At 38.5% G+C, this 16,828-nt stretch overlaps 1 protein-coding gene across 1 annotated transcript; it reads right to left on the bottom strand.

Annotated features, from left to right (window-relative positions):
• Positions 1-1,439: 1,439 nt before the first annotated feature.
• Positions 1,440-2,870, bottom strand: LOC145660970 (uncharacterized). The gene has a single exon (XM_081726419.1). It carries the CDS (start codon positions 2,868-2,870, stop codon positions 1,440-1,442), a length of 1,431 nt encoding a protein of 476 aa, XP_081582545.1.
• Positions 2,871-16,828: the final 13,958 nt, after the last annotated feature.

The raw sequence follows: 16,828 nt of genomic DNA, 5'->3' as shown, positions 1-16,828 counted from the left end.
GCGCAATAGTAGTGGTGCCGTTGGAAACGTTGCATCAGTACGAACAAAATTAGATGCAAACCATGATCCTACGACAAATAGGGATTACCTGTAGCTACTTTACTAAACACGTCGACTAAAATTGTGCAATAGGGGAAAATTTTATATTTTTTTCTTTTGAAAAATCACTATTTATCCTACGATCATGGTTTGTACCTTGTTTTGTTTGGAATGGTGGTAGGTTTTAAACGGTACCACTCACATGCTCCTAAAGGGAGGAATTCCCGAAAAAAGAAAAGATCTGAAATAATCCCTTTTCCCACTTTGGGTAGGATATTCCCGCTTCTGATACACAATAGAGAAATGTGAGTGATACAGTTGGAAACATTTCTTTATTACGAACACAACTAGGTATGGACCATGATCCTAGAATTAATTGCGATGTGTTAGGTTAAAGCGAATAAACACTTTAGCCCTAATTCGCAGATATATCAAGTTATTACAATAAACCTATCAACTTCAGATTAATATGTCATAACATTATACATACCAACTAACATCGATTTATTCCTTTTATTTACACAAACATATTCCATCTATATTCGTCCATTTCGTGTATACGTCCATAATAATCTTTTCCATGACAACATGTCATGTCAATAACAATGTTTTTTCTTTTAACTATATATAGGCTATATGCTTGATTATTGCGCCTCTGATCAATGTTGATAATATAGGTATAGATTAATTATAATAGGGATATATCGCTGTAAATGTCGCCCAGAACGGGAATTCCGTAACAGTATTACAGTGAAGGAAAGAACCCTGTATATTTTCAAAACATTCACTTTTTGAATAGCCCTCGTACTAATTATTATTACATCAATCCTCGTATTAATTATTATTATTATTACATCAATATAAATAGCTTTCTCTTCTCTTCTTTCTCCATATATATATCAATTCATTTATAACAACATTTTTCTTTTATTACTAATTACATATCATAAAACGTCGATTCACTATAAATATCATTTATGGGTCTATTCAAAATTATAACTAATTGATGACTTACGCAGAGTTACTAGTTAATTGTTCCTCTTTTACATTGAGCGATAACATCCATATACAAATAACATTATTTACAATTAAGATCGTCATCTTATCAAAACAACAACAAGATCAGAAGGCAATAATTACGTTTAAAAGCTTCAATTTAAGTTCACTGTCATGAATTTCAAGTTAATACAATCGAATCTCTTTTGAACATGTAAAGTAAAATAAAGGTAAACATAACACTCAAAGTTAATACAAAGATAAAATAAATTAATCACATCATAACATGTTGCACAAATATAAAGTCCAAATGAAGTATTCACAACACAACTCGTAACATCTGAGAGAATAAATTAAGAATTGTTATCCAAGTTTAACTTAGTTAACATATCAGGGTTGAAATTTTAACCAACTTTAATCTGATACTTATTTTCCTGTTCTTGTTCAACCTTTTCATTACGTTGCTGAAACTTCTGATGAAGTCCAACTCTAGGTGGATCTACAATAACAAATATCTTCTTTCCAGCTACTTTCTCCACTACGGTGGGCAAAATATCTTCAGTCCGTCCGACAAAATATTCGCTGTTTGTGATGACATTCTTTACAGCATTGGCTCTTGTATCTTCAATTGCCTGGTTGGACATTTCTATGCCAAGAATTTGAGTACATTTCTTAGCAAGAGTAAATCCAATTCCTCCAGTGGCATAACACACATCTATCAAGGAAGTTTCTTCGTCAACTTCAATCATTCCCCCAATGGAAGTATAAAGCTGCTCGGCTCGCGAAGTATTCACTTGAAAATAAGAATCTGGAGATAATCGGAAACAAATGTCACAGATAGTTTCTTTCACATATTCTAACAGCTGCAGTGGTGGAGGTTTCTCATCTTCTTCTTTTTCAGTGAAGATCTGGAAATAGAGCGATGTTACATTCAAGCTGTTTCCTTCTCTGTTTTGAAAATAATAATCTTTCAAATCATCCGTAATCTTCCCTATAGGCAAATGCCTCAGAAAGTTTGCAAGTCCTTCACTCTTCTTTTTTCTTTCTTCTGCCCAACCTGCTAAATCCAGATTCCTTCTCAGCAGCAAATCCGTCAGTCGCGTGAGTGATTTTATTTCTTCAGTCTTCTTCTTCAACTGTTCTCCATAAGTAATATCCCACAAAGGTATTGTAGCCTGTTTTATTCTATCTTCTACAGGTAACTCAACTTTCACCTTTTTAGAATCGTTATCATCAGACTTTTCCAATTTTCGCTTACGTTGACCAGTTTCTGCAACTTCGGCTGAAAGAACTCGCTTCTTCCAACTGTATCCATTCAAAGTCTTTACTGCCTTCTGTTGGTCTTTTTCAGTTTTGAAGATCAAATAAATCCAAGAACTCGCTCTTTTCGGTGACCTAATAGTATGGCTTCCCAACTTCAAATCGTCTGTCAACAATTTCTTCAATTCCCCTAACCTGTATAATCTCGGCAGACCTTTAACTTCAATTTTGAATACGCCTGTAGTAGTGGTGGTGGTGGTCTCCTTGGCCGGAGATGACGGTTCTTCTTTAATTGCGGCATTTTCCGCATCCCAATTCACCACAGGTTCAGTTGTTTCGTTTACATCCTGTTCTTCAATATTTTCATTTCGTCCATCGACCTTCTTCTGACCTTCTTCCGGTTCTACTTTCATATTCACACCAGTACCATTTACTTTTTCAATCAATACTTGCAAGTCCTCTTTCAAATTACGCTGTAGCCTATCGAAATTTTCATGGATACCCTGAACTCTATCTGCAAGAGATTTGTGTTGGGTCAATATTTGCTCGAACTTTTCATCATTCAATTTCTTCATATGCTCCAGCTTCTCATCATTCAATTTCTTTATATGATCCAGCTTCTCATCATTCAATTTCTGTATCTGTTCTAGCTTTTTATTGTATTGTTCGCATTTAGCATCTAGTAGTTGACTAATCATATCAATAAGATTAGAATGGGAACGTTCGGACACAGTTACGGCATTTCCAGACATGGTTTCATCTAAAGTACTGGGCACTTCTTCAATCTCCGAATCCTGCATATTGCCAATTCTTTGGATTTTCTTTCCACTTCTCAAAGTAGTGAAACTCATAAAAGGTAAAATATATGTATGCACATAAATTCCGTTCTTACTATCCTTCGGAACTAAAGGTTTTCGGTATAGTCTCGGGTTTCGGCACCAGATAAAGCGAATAAACACTTTAGCCCTAATTCGCAGATATATCAAGTTATTACAATAAACCTATCAACTTCAGATTAATATGTCATAACATTATACATACCAACTAACATCGATTTATTCCTTTTATTTACACAAACATATTCCATCTATATTCGTCCATTTCGTGTATACGTCCATAATAATCTTTTCCATGACAACATGTCATGTCAATAACAATGTTTTTTCTTTTAACTATATATAGGCTATATGCTTGATTATTGCGCCTCTGATTAATGTTGATAATATAGGTATAGATTAATTATAATAGGGATATATCGCTGTAAGGTTTTTTTTTTTAAAAAAAAAAAAGCTCTAAAATTTACCTTTTCTTTCTTCCTTTGTTCATGTTTGTGACGTCACTGCCCCTAGGCATCGCAATCATGACTGCAAAATGCCCATGAAACATATTCTTTGATGCTTCCCCGCTCGAATGAATGATAAAAAAACACGATGTGAAAAGCTTTACTAGAAATTTATAAAGCAAATTCTGAAGGTCGACGATATGGTTCAGATCTGTACCAAAAGTCCCCAAAGGGTTAAAATATTTGCCCTTCTTTTTCTTATGAGTGATCGATTATTCTTGATTGTTGAACTTCTCATATTTATTTTTCTTCAGAATGCAGTAATTAAGTATCTTTTTCTTCTTATAATGGGGAACAAAGGTGGAAAGTACTTTCTTCATTAAAGTTGAAATATTAAAAAAAAAAAAAAAAAGTTTAAAATTTGACAGCCATAAAAGCGGTGAAAGAAACTTTTTTAAACGCCGGATTTTGAGCCCTTGCGTACGTAACCTCTAACTTTTAATATATTAAACAAGAACGGAATAAGTTTCAATTTGATTAAATGTTCAATGTAAAAAATAACTAGCCACTGTGATCCTATAGCTCATTTTGACACAAATACTACACACTTCAAAGAGCAGAATTTACACTTTTCCGATGGTAGTTGCACGGTAGGAGCTATTTGTGAATCCTCTAGACAGTTCCTTCACGTCCAGTGAATCAAGCCTGTCTAGGTATGCATTGAGAACTGCAAAATGGTTCAGTCTTGCCTGGGTCATTGTGGACCTCAGATAAGTTTTGAGATGCCGCAACATTGAGAAACTTCTCTCGGCTCTTGCAGATGCCGCCAGGATGACAAGCAATAGACGAAGGACTTTCAACACAGGGAACAACTCTCTTGTTTCTTTACAGAGTTTCTTGAAGTTCTCGAGCAGGTATCTCAGACTTTTTGAAGTGGGAATAGTGGTAAGTAACTGTTGCATCTGTAGTTGTAGTCGGTCCGGATTGACATAGTATTCTTTTAAAATGTCACTAATGTAACGAGAAAAGTTACCTTCGAGAATTCCATCCTCTATTGCACGATACTTCTTCAGTTCAGGCGAGTCAGGAATAGACTAAATTTTGCAAATGATATTGTCCAAACATTCATAAGAGGTTGCGCGTAATTTCTCTCCTGCGGTATTGAACTGGTAATTTTTCGCGGATGTCTGCGAGTGTTCTAGTCTTTTCTGGGTCTGTCTCCTGTGCGGTAGCTGAGGAGATTCTTGTTTGTTATATCGAAGGCGCCCCTATACAATCAGGGGCGACAAAATGAATAATTAATATATCTACAGCGCCCTTGGTGCAACATTACATCCTTGTTTGTTCTATCGAAGGCGCCCTTATACAACCAAGGGCGACAAAAGGAAAAATTAATATATCTTCAGCGCCCTTGGTGCAATATTACATCCTTTTTGTTCTATCGAAGGAGCCCCTATACAATCAGAGGCGACAAAAATAATTAATATATCTACAGCGCCCTTGGTGCAATATTACATCCTTTTCTGTTCTATCGAAGGCGCCCCTATACAATCAGGGGCGAGAAAAGGAATAATTAATATATCTACAGCGCCCTTGGTGCAATATTACATCCTTGTTTGTTCTATCGAAGGCGCCCCTATACAATCAGTGGAGACAAAAGGAATTATTATATCTACAGCGCCCTTGGTGCATACATCCTTTTTGTTCTATCGAAGGCGCCCCTATACAATCAGGGGCAACAAAATGAAAAATTAATATATCTACAGCGCCCTTGGTGCAATATTACATTCTTGTTTGTTCTATCGAAGGCGCCCCTATACAATCAGTGGAGACAAAAGGAATTATTATATCTACAGCGCCCTTGGTGCAATATTACATCCTTTTCTGTTCTATCGAAGGAGCCCCTATACAATCAGGGGCAACAAAATGAATAATTAATATATCTACAGCGCCCTTGGTGCAATATTACATCCTTTTTGTTCTATCGAAGGAGCCCCTATACAATCAGAGGCGACAAAAATAATTAATATATCTACAGCGCCCTTGGTGCAATATTACATCCTTTTCTGTTCTATCGAAGGCGCCCCTATACAATCAGGGGCGAGAAAAGGAATAATTAATATATCTACAGCGCCCTTGGTGCAATATTACATCCTTGTTTGTTCTATCGAAGGCGCCCCTATACAATCAGTGGAGACAAAAGGAATTATTATATCTACAGCGCCCTTGGTGCATACATCCTTTTTGTTCTATCGAAGGCGCCCCTATACAATCAGGGGCAACAAAATGAAAAATTAATATATCTACAGCGCCCTTGGTGCAATATTACATTCTTGTTTGTTCTATCGAAGGCGCCCCTATACAATCAGTGGAGACAAAAGGAATTATTATATCTACAGCGCCCTTGGTGCAATATTACATCCTTTTCTGTTCTATCGAAGGAGCCCCTATACAATCAGGGGCAACAAAATGAATAATTAATATATCTACAGCGCCCTTGGTGCAATATTACATCCTTTTTGTTCTATCGAAGGAGCCCCTATACAATCAGAGGCGACAAAAATAATTAATATATCTACAGCGCCCTTGGTGCAATATTACATCCTTTTCTGTTCTATCGAAGGCGCCCCTATACAATCAGGGGCGAGAAAAGGAATAATTAATATATCTACAGCGCCCTTGGTGCAATATTACATCCTTGTTTGTTCTATCGAAGGCGCCCCTATACAATCAGTGGAGACAAAAGGAATTAATATATCTACAGCGCCCTTGGTGCAATATTACATCCTTTTCTGTTCTATCGAAGGCGCCCCTATACAATCAGGGGCGAGAAAAGGAATAATTAATATATCTACAGCGCCCTTGGTGCAATATTACATCCTTGTTTGTTCTATCGAAGGCGCCCCTATACAATCAGTGGAGACAAAAGGAATTAATATATCTACAGCGCCCTTGGTGCAATATTACATCCTTTTCTGTTCTATCGAAGGAGCCCCTATAGAATCAGGGGCAAGAAAATGAATAATTAATATATCTACAGCGCCCTTGGTGCAATATTACATCCTTTTTGTTGTATCGAAGGAGCCCCTATACAATCAGAGGCGACAAAAATAATTAATATATCTACAGCGCCCTTGGTGCAATATTACATCCTTTTCTGTTCTATCGAAGGCGCCCCTATACAATCAGGGGCGAGAAAAGGAATAATTAATATATCTACAGCGCCCTTGGTGCAATATTACATCCTTTTTGTTCTATCGAAGGAGCCCCTATACAATCAGAGGCGACAAAAATAATTAATATATCTACAGCGCCTTTGGTGCAATATTACATCCTTTTCTGTTCTATCGAAGGCGCCCCTATACAATCAGGGGCGAGAAAAGGAATAATTAATATATCTACAGCGCCCTTGGTGCAATATTACATCCTTGTTTGTTCTATCGAAGGCGCCCCTATACAATCAGTGGAGACAAAAGGAATTAATATATCTACAGCGCCCTTGGTGCAATATTACATCCTTTTCTGTTCTATCGAAGGAGCCCCTATACAATCAGGGGCAACAAAATGAATAATTAATATATCTACAGCGCCCTTGGTGCAATATTACATCCTTTTTGTTCTATCGAAGGAGCCCCTATACAATCAGAGGCGACAAAAATAATTAATATATCTACAGCGCCCTTGGTGCAATATTACATCCTTTTCTGTTCTATCGAAGGCGCCCCTATACAATCAGGGGCGAGAAAAGGAATAATTAATATATCTACAGCGCCCTTGGTGCAATATTACATCCTTGTTTGTTCTATCGAAGGCGCCCCTATACAATCAGTGGAGACAAAAGGAATTAATATATCTACAGCGCCCTTGGTGCAATATTACATTCTTGTTTGTTCTATCGAAGGCGCCCCTATACAACCAAGGGCGACAAAAGGAAAAATTAATATATCTTCAGCGCCCTTGGTGCAATATTACATCCTTTTTGTTCTATCGAAGGAGCCCCTATACAATCAGAGGCGACAAAAATAATTAATATATCTACAGCGCCCTTGGTGCAATATTACATCCTTTTCTGTTCTATCGAAGGCGCCCCTATACAATCAGGGGCGGGAAAAGGAATAATTAATATATCTACAGCGCCCTTGGTGCAATATTACATCCTTGTTTGTTCTATCGAAGGCGCCCCTATACAATCAGTGGAGACAAAAGGAATTAATATATCTACAGCGCCCTTGGTGCAATATTACATCCTTTTCTGTTCTATCGAAGGAGCCCCTATACAATCAGGGGCAACAAAATGAATAATTAATATATCTACAGCGCCCTTGGTGCAATATTACATCCTTTTTGTTCTATCGAAGGAGCCCCTATACAATCAGAGGCGACAAAAATAATTAATATATCTACAGCGCCCTTGGTGCAATATTACATCCTTTTCTGTTCTATCGAAGGCGCCCCTATACAATCAGGGGCGAGAAAAGGAATAATTAATATATCTACAGCGCCCTTGGTGCAATATTACATCCTTGTTTGTTCTATCGAAGGCGCCCCTATACAATCAGAGGCGACAAAAATAATTAATATATCTACAGCGCCCTTGGTGCAATATTACATCCTTTTCTGTTCTATCGAAGGCGCCCCTATACAATCAGGGGCGAGAAAAGGAATAATTAATATATCTACAGCGCCCTTGGTGCAATATTACATCCTTTTTGTTCTATCGAAGGAGCCCCTATACAATCAGAGGCGACAAAAATAATTAATATATCTACAGCGCCCTTGGTGCAATATTACATCCTTTTCTGTTCTATCGAAGGCGCCCCTATACAATCAGGGGCGAGAAAATGAATAATTAATATATCTACAGCGCCCTTGGTGCAATATTACATCCTTTTTGTTCTATCGAAGGAGCCCCTATACAATCAGAGGCGACAAAAATAATTAATATATCTACAGCGCCCTTGGTGCAATATTACATCCTTTTCTGTTCTATCGAAGGCGCCCCTATACAATCAGGGGCGAGAAAAGGAATAATTAATATATCTACAGCGCCCTTGGTGCAATATTACATCCTTGTTTGTTCTATCGAAGGCGCCCCTATACAATCAGAGGCGACAAAAATAATTAATATATCTACAGCGCCCTTGGTGCAATATTACATAATTTTCTGTTCTATCGAAGGCGCCCCTATACAATCAGGGGCGAGAAAATGAATAATTAATATATCTACAGCGCCCTTGGTGCAATATTACATCCTTTTTGTTCTATCGAAGGAGCCCCTATACAATCAGAGGCGACAAAAATAATTAATATATCTACAGCGCCCTTGGTGCAATATTACATCCTTTTCTGTTCTATCGAAGGCGCCCCTATACAATCAGGGGCGAGAAAAGGAATAATTAATATATCTACAGCGCCCTTGGTGCAATATTACTTCCTTGTTTGTTCTATCGAAGGCGCCCCTATACAATCAGTGGAGACAAAAGGAATTAATATATCTACAGCGCCCTTGGTGCAATATTACATCCTTTTCTGTTCTATCGAAGGAGCCCCTATACAATCAGGGGCAACAAAATGAATAATTAATATATCTACAGCGCCCTTGGTGCAATATTACATCCTTTTTGTTCTATCGAAGGAGCCCCTATACAATCAGAGGCGACAAAAATAATTAATATATCTACAGCGCCCTTGGTGCAATATTACATCCTTTTCTGTTCTATCGAAGGCGCCCCTATACAATCAGGGGCGAGAAAAGGAATAATTAATATATCTACAGCGCCCTTGGTGCAATATTACATCCTTGTTTGTTCTATCGAAGGCGCCCCTATACAATCAGTGGAGACAAAAGGAATTAATATATCTACAGCGCCCTTGGTGCAATATTACATTCTTGTTTGTTCTATCGAAGGCGCCCCTATACAACCAAGGGCGACAAAAGGAAAAATTAATATATCTTCAGCGCCCTTGGTGCAATATTACATCCTTTTTGTTCTATCGAAGGAGCCCCTATACAATCAGAGGCGACAAAAATAATTAATATATCTACAGCGCCCTTGGTGCAATATTACATCCTTTTCTGTTCTATCGAAGGCGCCCCTATACAATCAGGGGCGAGAAAAGGAATAATTAATATATCTTCAGCGCCCTTGGTGCAATATTACATCCTTTTTGTTCTATCGAAGGAGCCCCTATACAATCAGAGGCGACAAAAATAATTAATATATCTACAGCGCCCTTGGTGCAATATTACATCCTTTTCTGTTCTATCGAAGGCGCCCCTATACAATCAGGGGCGAGAAAAGGAATAATTAATATATCTACAGCGCCCTTGGTGCAATATTACATCCTTGTTTGTTCTATCGAAGGCGCCCCTATACAATCAGTGGAGACAAAAGGAATTAATATATCTACAGCGCCCTTGGTGCAATATTACATCCTTTTCTGTTCTATCGAAGGAGCCCCTATAGAATCAGGGGCGGGAAAAGGAATAATTAATATATCTACAGCGCCCTTGGTGCAATATTACATCCTTTTTGTTGTATCGAAGGAGCCCCTATACAATCAGAGGCGACAAAAATAATTAATATATCTACAGCGCCCTTGGTGCAATATTACATCCTTTTCTGTTCTATCGAAGGCGCCCCTATACAATCAGGGGCGAGAAAAGGAATAATTAATATATCTACAGCGCCCTTGGTGCAATATTACATCCTTTTTGTTCTATCGAAGGAGCCCCTATACAATCAGAGGCGACAAAAATAATTAATATATCTACAGCGCCCTTGGTGCAATATTACATCCTTTTCTGTTCTATCGAAGGCGCCCCTATACAATCAGGGGCGAGAAAAGGAATAATTAATATATCTACAGCGCCCTTGGTGCAATATTACATCCTTGTTTGTTCTATCGAAGGCGCCCCTATACAATCAGTGGAGACAAAAGGAATTAATATATCTACAGCGCCCTTGGTGCAATATTACATCCTTTTCTGTTCTATCGAAGGAGCCCCTATACAATCAGGGGCAACAAAATGAATAATTAATATATCTACAGCGCCCTTGGTGCAATATTACATCCTTTTTGTTCTATCGAAGGAGCCCCTATACAATCAGAGGCGACAAAAATAATTAATATATCTACAGCGCCCTTGGTGCAATATTACATCCTTTTCTGTTCTATCGAAGGCGCCCCTATACAATCAGGGGCGAGAAAAGGAATAATTAATATATCTACAGCGCCCTTGGTGCAATATTACATCCTTGTTTGTTCTATCGAAGGCGCCCCTATACAATCAGTGGAGACAAAAGGAATTAATATATCTACAGCGCCCTTGGTGCAATATTACATTCTTGTTTGTTCTATCGAAGGCGCCCCTATACAACCAAGGGCGACAAAAGGAAAAATTAATATATCTTCAGCGCCCTTGGTGCAATATTACATCCTTTTTGTTCTATCGAAGGAGCCCCTATACAATCAGAGGCGACAAAAATAATTAATATATCTACAGCGCCCTTGGTGCAATATTACATCCTTTTCTGTTCTATCGAAGGCGCCCCTATACAATCAGGGGCGAGAAAAGGAATAATTAATATATCTACAGCGCCCTTGGTGCAATATTACATCCTTGTTTGTTCTATCGAAGGCGCCCCTATACAATCAGTGGAGACAAAAGGAATTAATATATCTACAGCGCCCTTGGTGCAATATTACATCCTTTTCTGTTCTATCGAAGGAGCCCCTATACAATCAGGGGCAACAAAATGAATAATTAATATATCTACAGCGCCCTTGGTGCAATATTACATCCTTTTTGTTCTATCGAAGGAGCCCCTATACAATCAGAGGCGACAAAAATAATTAATATATCTACAGCGCCCTTGGTGCAATATTACATCCTTTTCTGTTCTATCGAAGGCGCCCCTATACAATCAGGGGCGAGAAAAGGAATAATTAATATATCTACAGCGCCCTTGGTGCAATATTACATCCTTGTTTGTTCTATCGAAGGCGCCCCTATACAATCAGAGGCGACAAAAATAATTAATATATCTACAGCGCCCTTGGTGCAATATTACATCCTTTTCTGTTCTATCGAAGGCGCCCCTATACAATCAGGGGCGAGAAAATGAATAATTAATATATCTACAGCGCCCTTGGTGCAATATTACATCCTTTTTGTTCTATCGAAGGAGCCCCTATACAATCAGAGGCGACAAAAATAATTAATATATCTACAGCGCCCTTGGTGCAATATTACATCCTTTTCTGTTCTATCGAAGGCGCCCCTATACAATCAGGGGCGAGAAAAGGAATAATTAATATATCTACAGCGCCCTTGGTGCAATATTACATCCTTGTTTGCTCTATCGAAGGCGCCCCTATACAATCAGAGGCGACAAAAATAATTAATATATCTACAGCGCCCTTGGTGCAATATTACATAATTTTCTGTTCTATCGAAGGCGCCCCTATACAATCAGGGGCGAGAAAATGAATAATTAATATATCTACAGCGCCCTTGGTGCAATATTACATCCTTTTTGTTCTATCGAAGGAGCCCCTATACAATCAGAGGCGACAAAAATAATTAATATATCTACAGCGCCCTTGGTGCAATATTACATCCTTTTCTGTTCTATCGAAGGCGCCCTTATACAATCAGGGGCGAGAAAAGGAATAATTAATATATCTACAGCGCCCTTGGTGCAATATTACATCCTTGTTTGTTCTATCGAAGGCGCCCCTATACAATCAGTGGAGACAAAAGGAATTAATATATCTACAGCGCCCTTGGTGCAATATTACATCCTTTTCTGTTCTATCGAAGGAGCCCCTATACAATCAGGGGCAACAAAATGAATAATTAATATATCTACAGCGCCCTTGGTGCAATATTACATCCTTTTTGTTCTATCGAAGGAGCCCCTATACAATCAGAGGCGACAAAAATAATTAATATATCTACAGCGCCCTTGGTGCAATATTACATCCTTTTCTGTTCTATCGAAGGCGCCCCTATACAATCAGGGGCGAGAAAAGGAATAATTAATATATCTACAGCGCCCTTGGTGCAATATTACATCCTTGTTTGTTCTATCGAAGGCGCCCCTATACAATCAGTGGAGACAAAAGGAATTAATATATCTACAGCGCCCTTGGTGCAATATTACATTCTTGTTTGTTCTATCGAAGGCGCCCCTATACAACCAAGGGCGACAAAAGGAAAAATTAATATATCTTCAGCGCCCTTGGTGCAATATTACATCCTTTTTGTTCTATCGAAGGAGCCCCTATACAATCAGAGGCGACAAAAATAATTAATATATCTACAGCGCCCTTGGTGCAATATTACATCCTTTTCTGTTCTATCGAAGGCGCCCCTATACAATCAGGGGCGAGAAAAGGAATAATTAATATATCTACAGCGCCCTTGGTGCAATATTACATCCTTTTTGTTCTATCGAAGGAGCCCCTATACAATCAGAGGCGACAAAAATAATTAATATATCTACAGCGCCCTTGGTGCAATATTACATCCTTTTCTGTTCTATCGAAGGCGCCCCTATACAATCAGGGGCGAGAAAAGGAATAATTAATATATCTACAGCGCCCTTGGTGCAATATTACATCCTTGTTTGTTCTATCGAAGGCGCCCCTATACAATCAGTGGAGACAAAAGGAATTAATATATCTACAGCGCCCTTGGTGCAATATTACATCCTTTTCTGTTCTATCGAAGGAGCCCCTATACAATCAGGGGCGAGAAAAGGAATAATTAATATATCTACAGCGCCCTTGGTGCAATATTACATCCTTGTTTGTTCTATCGAAGGCGCCCCTATACAATCAGTGGAGACAAAAGGAATTAATATATCTACAGCGCCCTTGGTGCAATATTACATTCTTGTTTGTTCTATCGAAGGCGCCCCTATACAATCAGGGGCAACAAAATGAATAATTAATATATCTACAGCGCCCTTGGTGCAATATTACATCCTTTTTGTTCTATCGAAGGAGCCCCTATACAATCAGAGGCGACAAAAATAATTAATATATCTACAGCGCCCTTGGTGCAATATTACATCCTTGTTTGTTCTATCGAAGGCGCCCCTATACAATCAGTGGAGACAAAAGGAATTATTATATCTACAGCGCCCTTGGTGCATACATCCTTTTTGTTCTATCGAAGGCGCCCCTATACAATCAGGGGCAACAAAATGAAAAATTAATATATCTACAGCGCCCTTGGTGCAATATTACATTCTTGTTTGTTCTGTCGAAGGCGCCCCTATACAATCAGGGGCGACAAAATGAATAATATATCTACATCGCCCTTATTGCAATATTACATCGTTGTTTGTTCTATCGAAGGCGCCCCTATACAATCATTGGAGACAAAAGGAATAATGAATATATCTACAGCGCCCTTGGTGCAATATTATATCCCTTTTTGTTCTATCGAAGGCGCTCTATACAATCAAGGGCGAGATAAGGAATAATTAATGTATCTACAGCGCCCCTTGGTGCAATATTATTTCTTTTTTATTCTATCGAAGGCGCCCCTATACAGTCAGGGGCGACGAAGGAATAATTAATATATTTACAATGCTCCATCATTGTAACATTATTTCCTTTTTTATTCTATCGAAGGATTGTGTCGCGCGTACATAGGCATAATAAGAGGCGATAAAGGATTAAGAAAATGTTTATATCGCTGCTTGATTGTCATATAGGTAATTTTTATTTCTTTATTTTATTGTAACAAAGGCGCCCTAGAAAATCAACACAAAAGGAACAGAAAAAGTTTCAATTAGTTATAATAATACAAAGCACTGCACTCTATATTTTGTTGAAGATTTGGCAGTGCATACAAAACACTGCTTTTGTACATTAACTTTTCATTATTCAATCGGCTTAAAAAAGGCAAAGTAATCATTAGGCACCTTCGGAGCCCCCAATAACTTCTACCAGAACTTTGGGAGGGAATGCCCCCTTGCCCCCCGTCTTGTTACGCCACTGATGATGAATATATATTTGTTACATTATAAACATTATATGATTGTTCTTGCTTTTTCTGAAAAATGAACAGTTATTTCATTTAAAAAACTCATAGACTTTGATCACCGTTTGACCATGCTGGGTGTGTGTGCTGCCCCGTGCTAGAATTGGGCTCCTGAGCTGTTGATTCCACGATGAGACACGTGGCAATGGGAATGTGTAACAATGGAGTGGGGCGACAACGAGAATCGTGTCACAGCGCTACACAAGGTGGACCTTCCAAAGTCACGGATCTTCGTTAGCCTGAAACCCCTGCAAATCAGTAAACAATTTGTTTTCCGCATCATTTAGCGTTACAATAAAACCGGAAATGTCAAAGTGCTAATGACAGCAGCGTAGTGTCAGATCGCGCACAGTGAGGACACCAAAGGCAGTTAAAGCCGTAGCTGCAAGGATTCAACGAAAACCCGTCAGTACTAAATCAGTGATGTTCCGGGAGATATCCATTTCGCGATAATGTCAACAGGGCTCAAACTGGAAATGGGATTCAGAGCCTACAAAACGTACAGATCACTCCCTGATTCATGCGTTAGTTACGTCAGCAGAGTGTGGTGAAAGCCAAACGTCTCCTTAAGCGTTACGCCGAAAATGGTATAGGACAATTCTCTTTTCCATCGAGAAACTGTTTACAGTTGAACAGTTCTTTAATGCTCAAAATGACCGTGTGTATACATCATCATCCTGCCAAACGTGTTTGTAGGGTTCATAGGACTCATCATTCAGCATCAATCATGGTGTGGTAGGGATTGAGCGTCAACGATAAAACACAGCTCAATTTTCGTGAGCAAGGCTTCCGTGTACATAGCCAACTAGTGTGTAGTGTTTGAGCCCATTGTGAAACTACTGAGTACCACCTAACCTCCAGTGTTCCCCAACCAACAATGGATCTTTCAACAGTATTCTGCTCCTACTCAGAACGCACAGTCTACACAGGATTTGCTACGTGTCAACGTCCCAAATTTCATCTCCACTTCAGATTGGCATCTAGCGACCCGAATCTGAACCAGCTTGACTACGAACTATGGTTAGTGCTTCAATTAATTTCTTCCAAGAAGTGATCACTAATTTCAACTCCCTGAAGAGCATTCTGGTCCAGGGAGCCCGCCACTTCCCCATCAACACCGTTTGCAATCACAATGACGAATAGCCCGCCGAACTCTACTCCTATATCAGGTTCAAGTAAGACATATTGAAAACTGATTCGTGCTCTTAATACTCCCCACTGCATGCATCATCTTGCAAATTGATATCAATATATCATCAACATTGTGTCTGTATTTCATTTCCAAATTTCTGACGGTATTTATGAATTAATTAGGCATACTGCGTGGTCCTTATTTTTCGATTTCCAAACTTTTTGAGTCTCTCCCCCTAAAACAATTTCTTATCAGTCCAAAGTAGTCCATGAAACAATTTAGTTGAATAATGATAGATGGTGCCGTAAGGGACTTCAAGCTCTGATTGCACTTGCAGAATGCAATATGAGACAAAAGTATCTTGTTAGTTCGGAATGGAAAGAGAGAGTGAAACCAGACGTTAGATAGGGGTAACGAAGGTAGATTCGTATTTACCACTATATAATACCAGCATGGTCGTAATCTTAAAATCCACCATTTTGGTTTTAGATCCAATTTTATAATAGGAAGAGGGTCATGGGATGAATCATTTTGAGGTTGTTCTGCACCACAAACACCATAAGACATTATTTCCAAATTATCTCTAAACTTCTGATTGTGATTATCTTCATAATATATGCGTACCAACTTTCACTAGTCTTTCCACACTTACAGTGTACTTTCACCTCATATATTATAACTACATTCAAAATATAAGATTGCTTGAGGCTCTAATGATATTATTTTTGGAATTTGGGAAGGCAGTCACAGGCATCTAGGACCTTCTTCTGCCAATTGGGAGCGCCACTGGCAACGGGGACGACAATAGCGGCCTGAGCAGCCCATTTGTTCAACTTCTGTGAGTATTACAAACGAACAACATGGAAAATGATTATGAAGGACAGCACTGGACGTTATGGTTCCTCTGCTATTACTTTTTCCTTACTTTAGAACTTTTTAAAATCATTATTTTCTTCTTAATTTGCTTTTCATTAGCATACTTGTTTGTGAGACAAAAAAATGTTTATTACTTCATACAAAAGAATAAAGTAAATAATTAACGAAATAATAATAATAA

The sequence above is a fragment of the Thermobia domestica genome, chromosome 9 (assembly GCF_964235325.1).
Source record: "Thermobia domestica chromosome 9, izTheDome1.hap1.1, whole genome shotgun sequence".
NCBI classification, from domain to species: domain Eukaryota; kingdom Metazoa; phylum Arthropoda; class Insecta; order Zygentoma; family Lepismatidae; genus Thermobia; species Thermobia domestica.
This window is presented reverse-complemented; position numbering and strand designations above follow the sequence as displayed.

What these genes read in the sequence shown, in the direction of transcription:
- LOC145660970 (XM_081726419.1), bottom strand. Translation starts at nt 2,870, where the DNA reads ATGAAGAAATTGAATGATGAAAAGTTCGAGCAAATATTGACCCAACAC.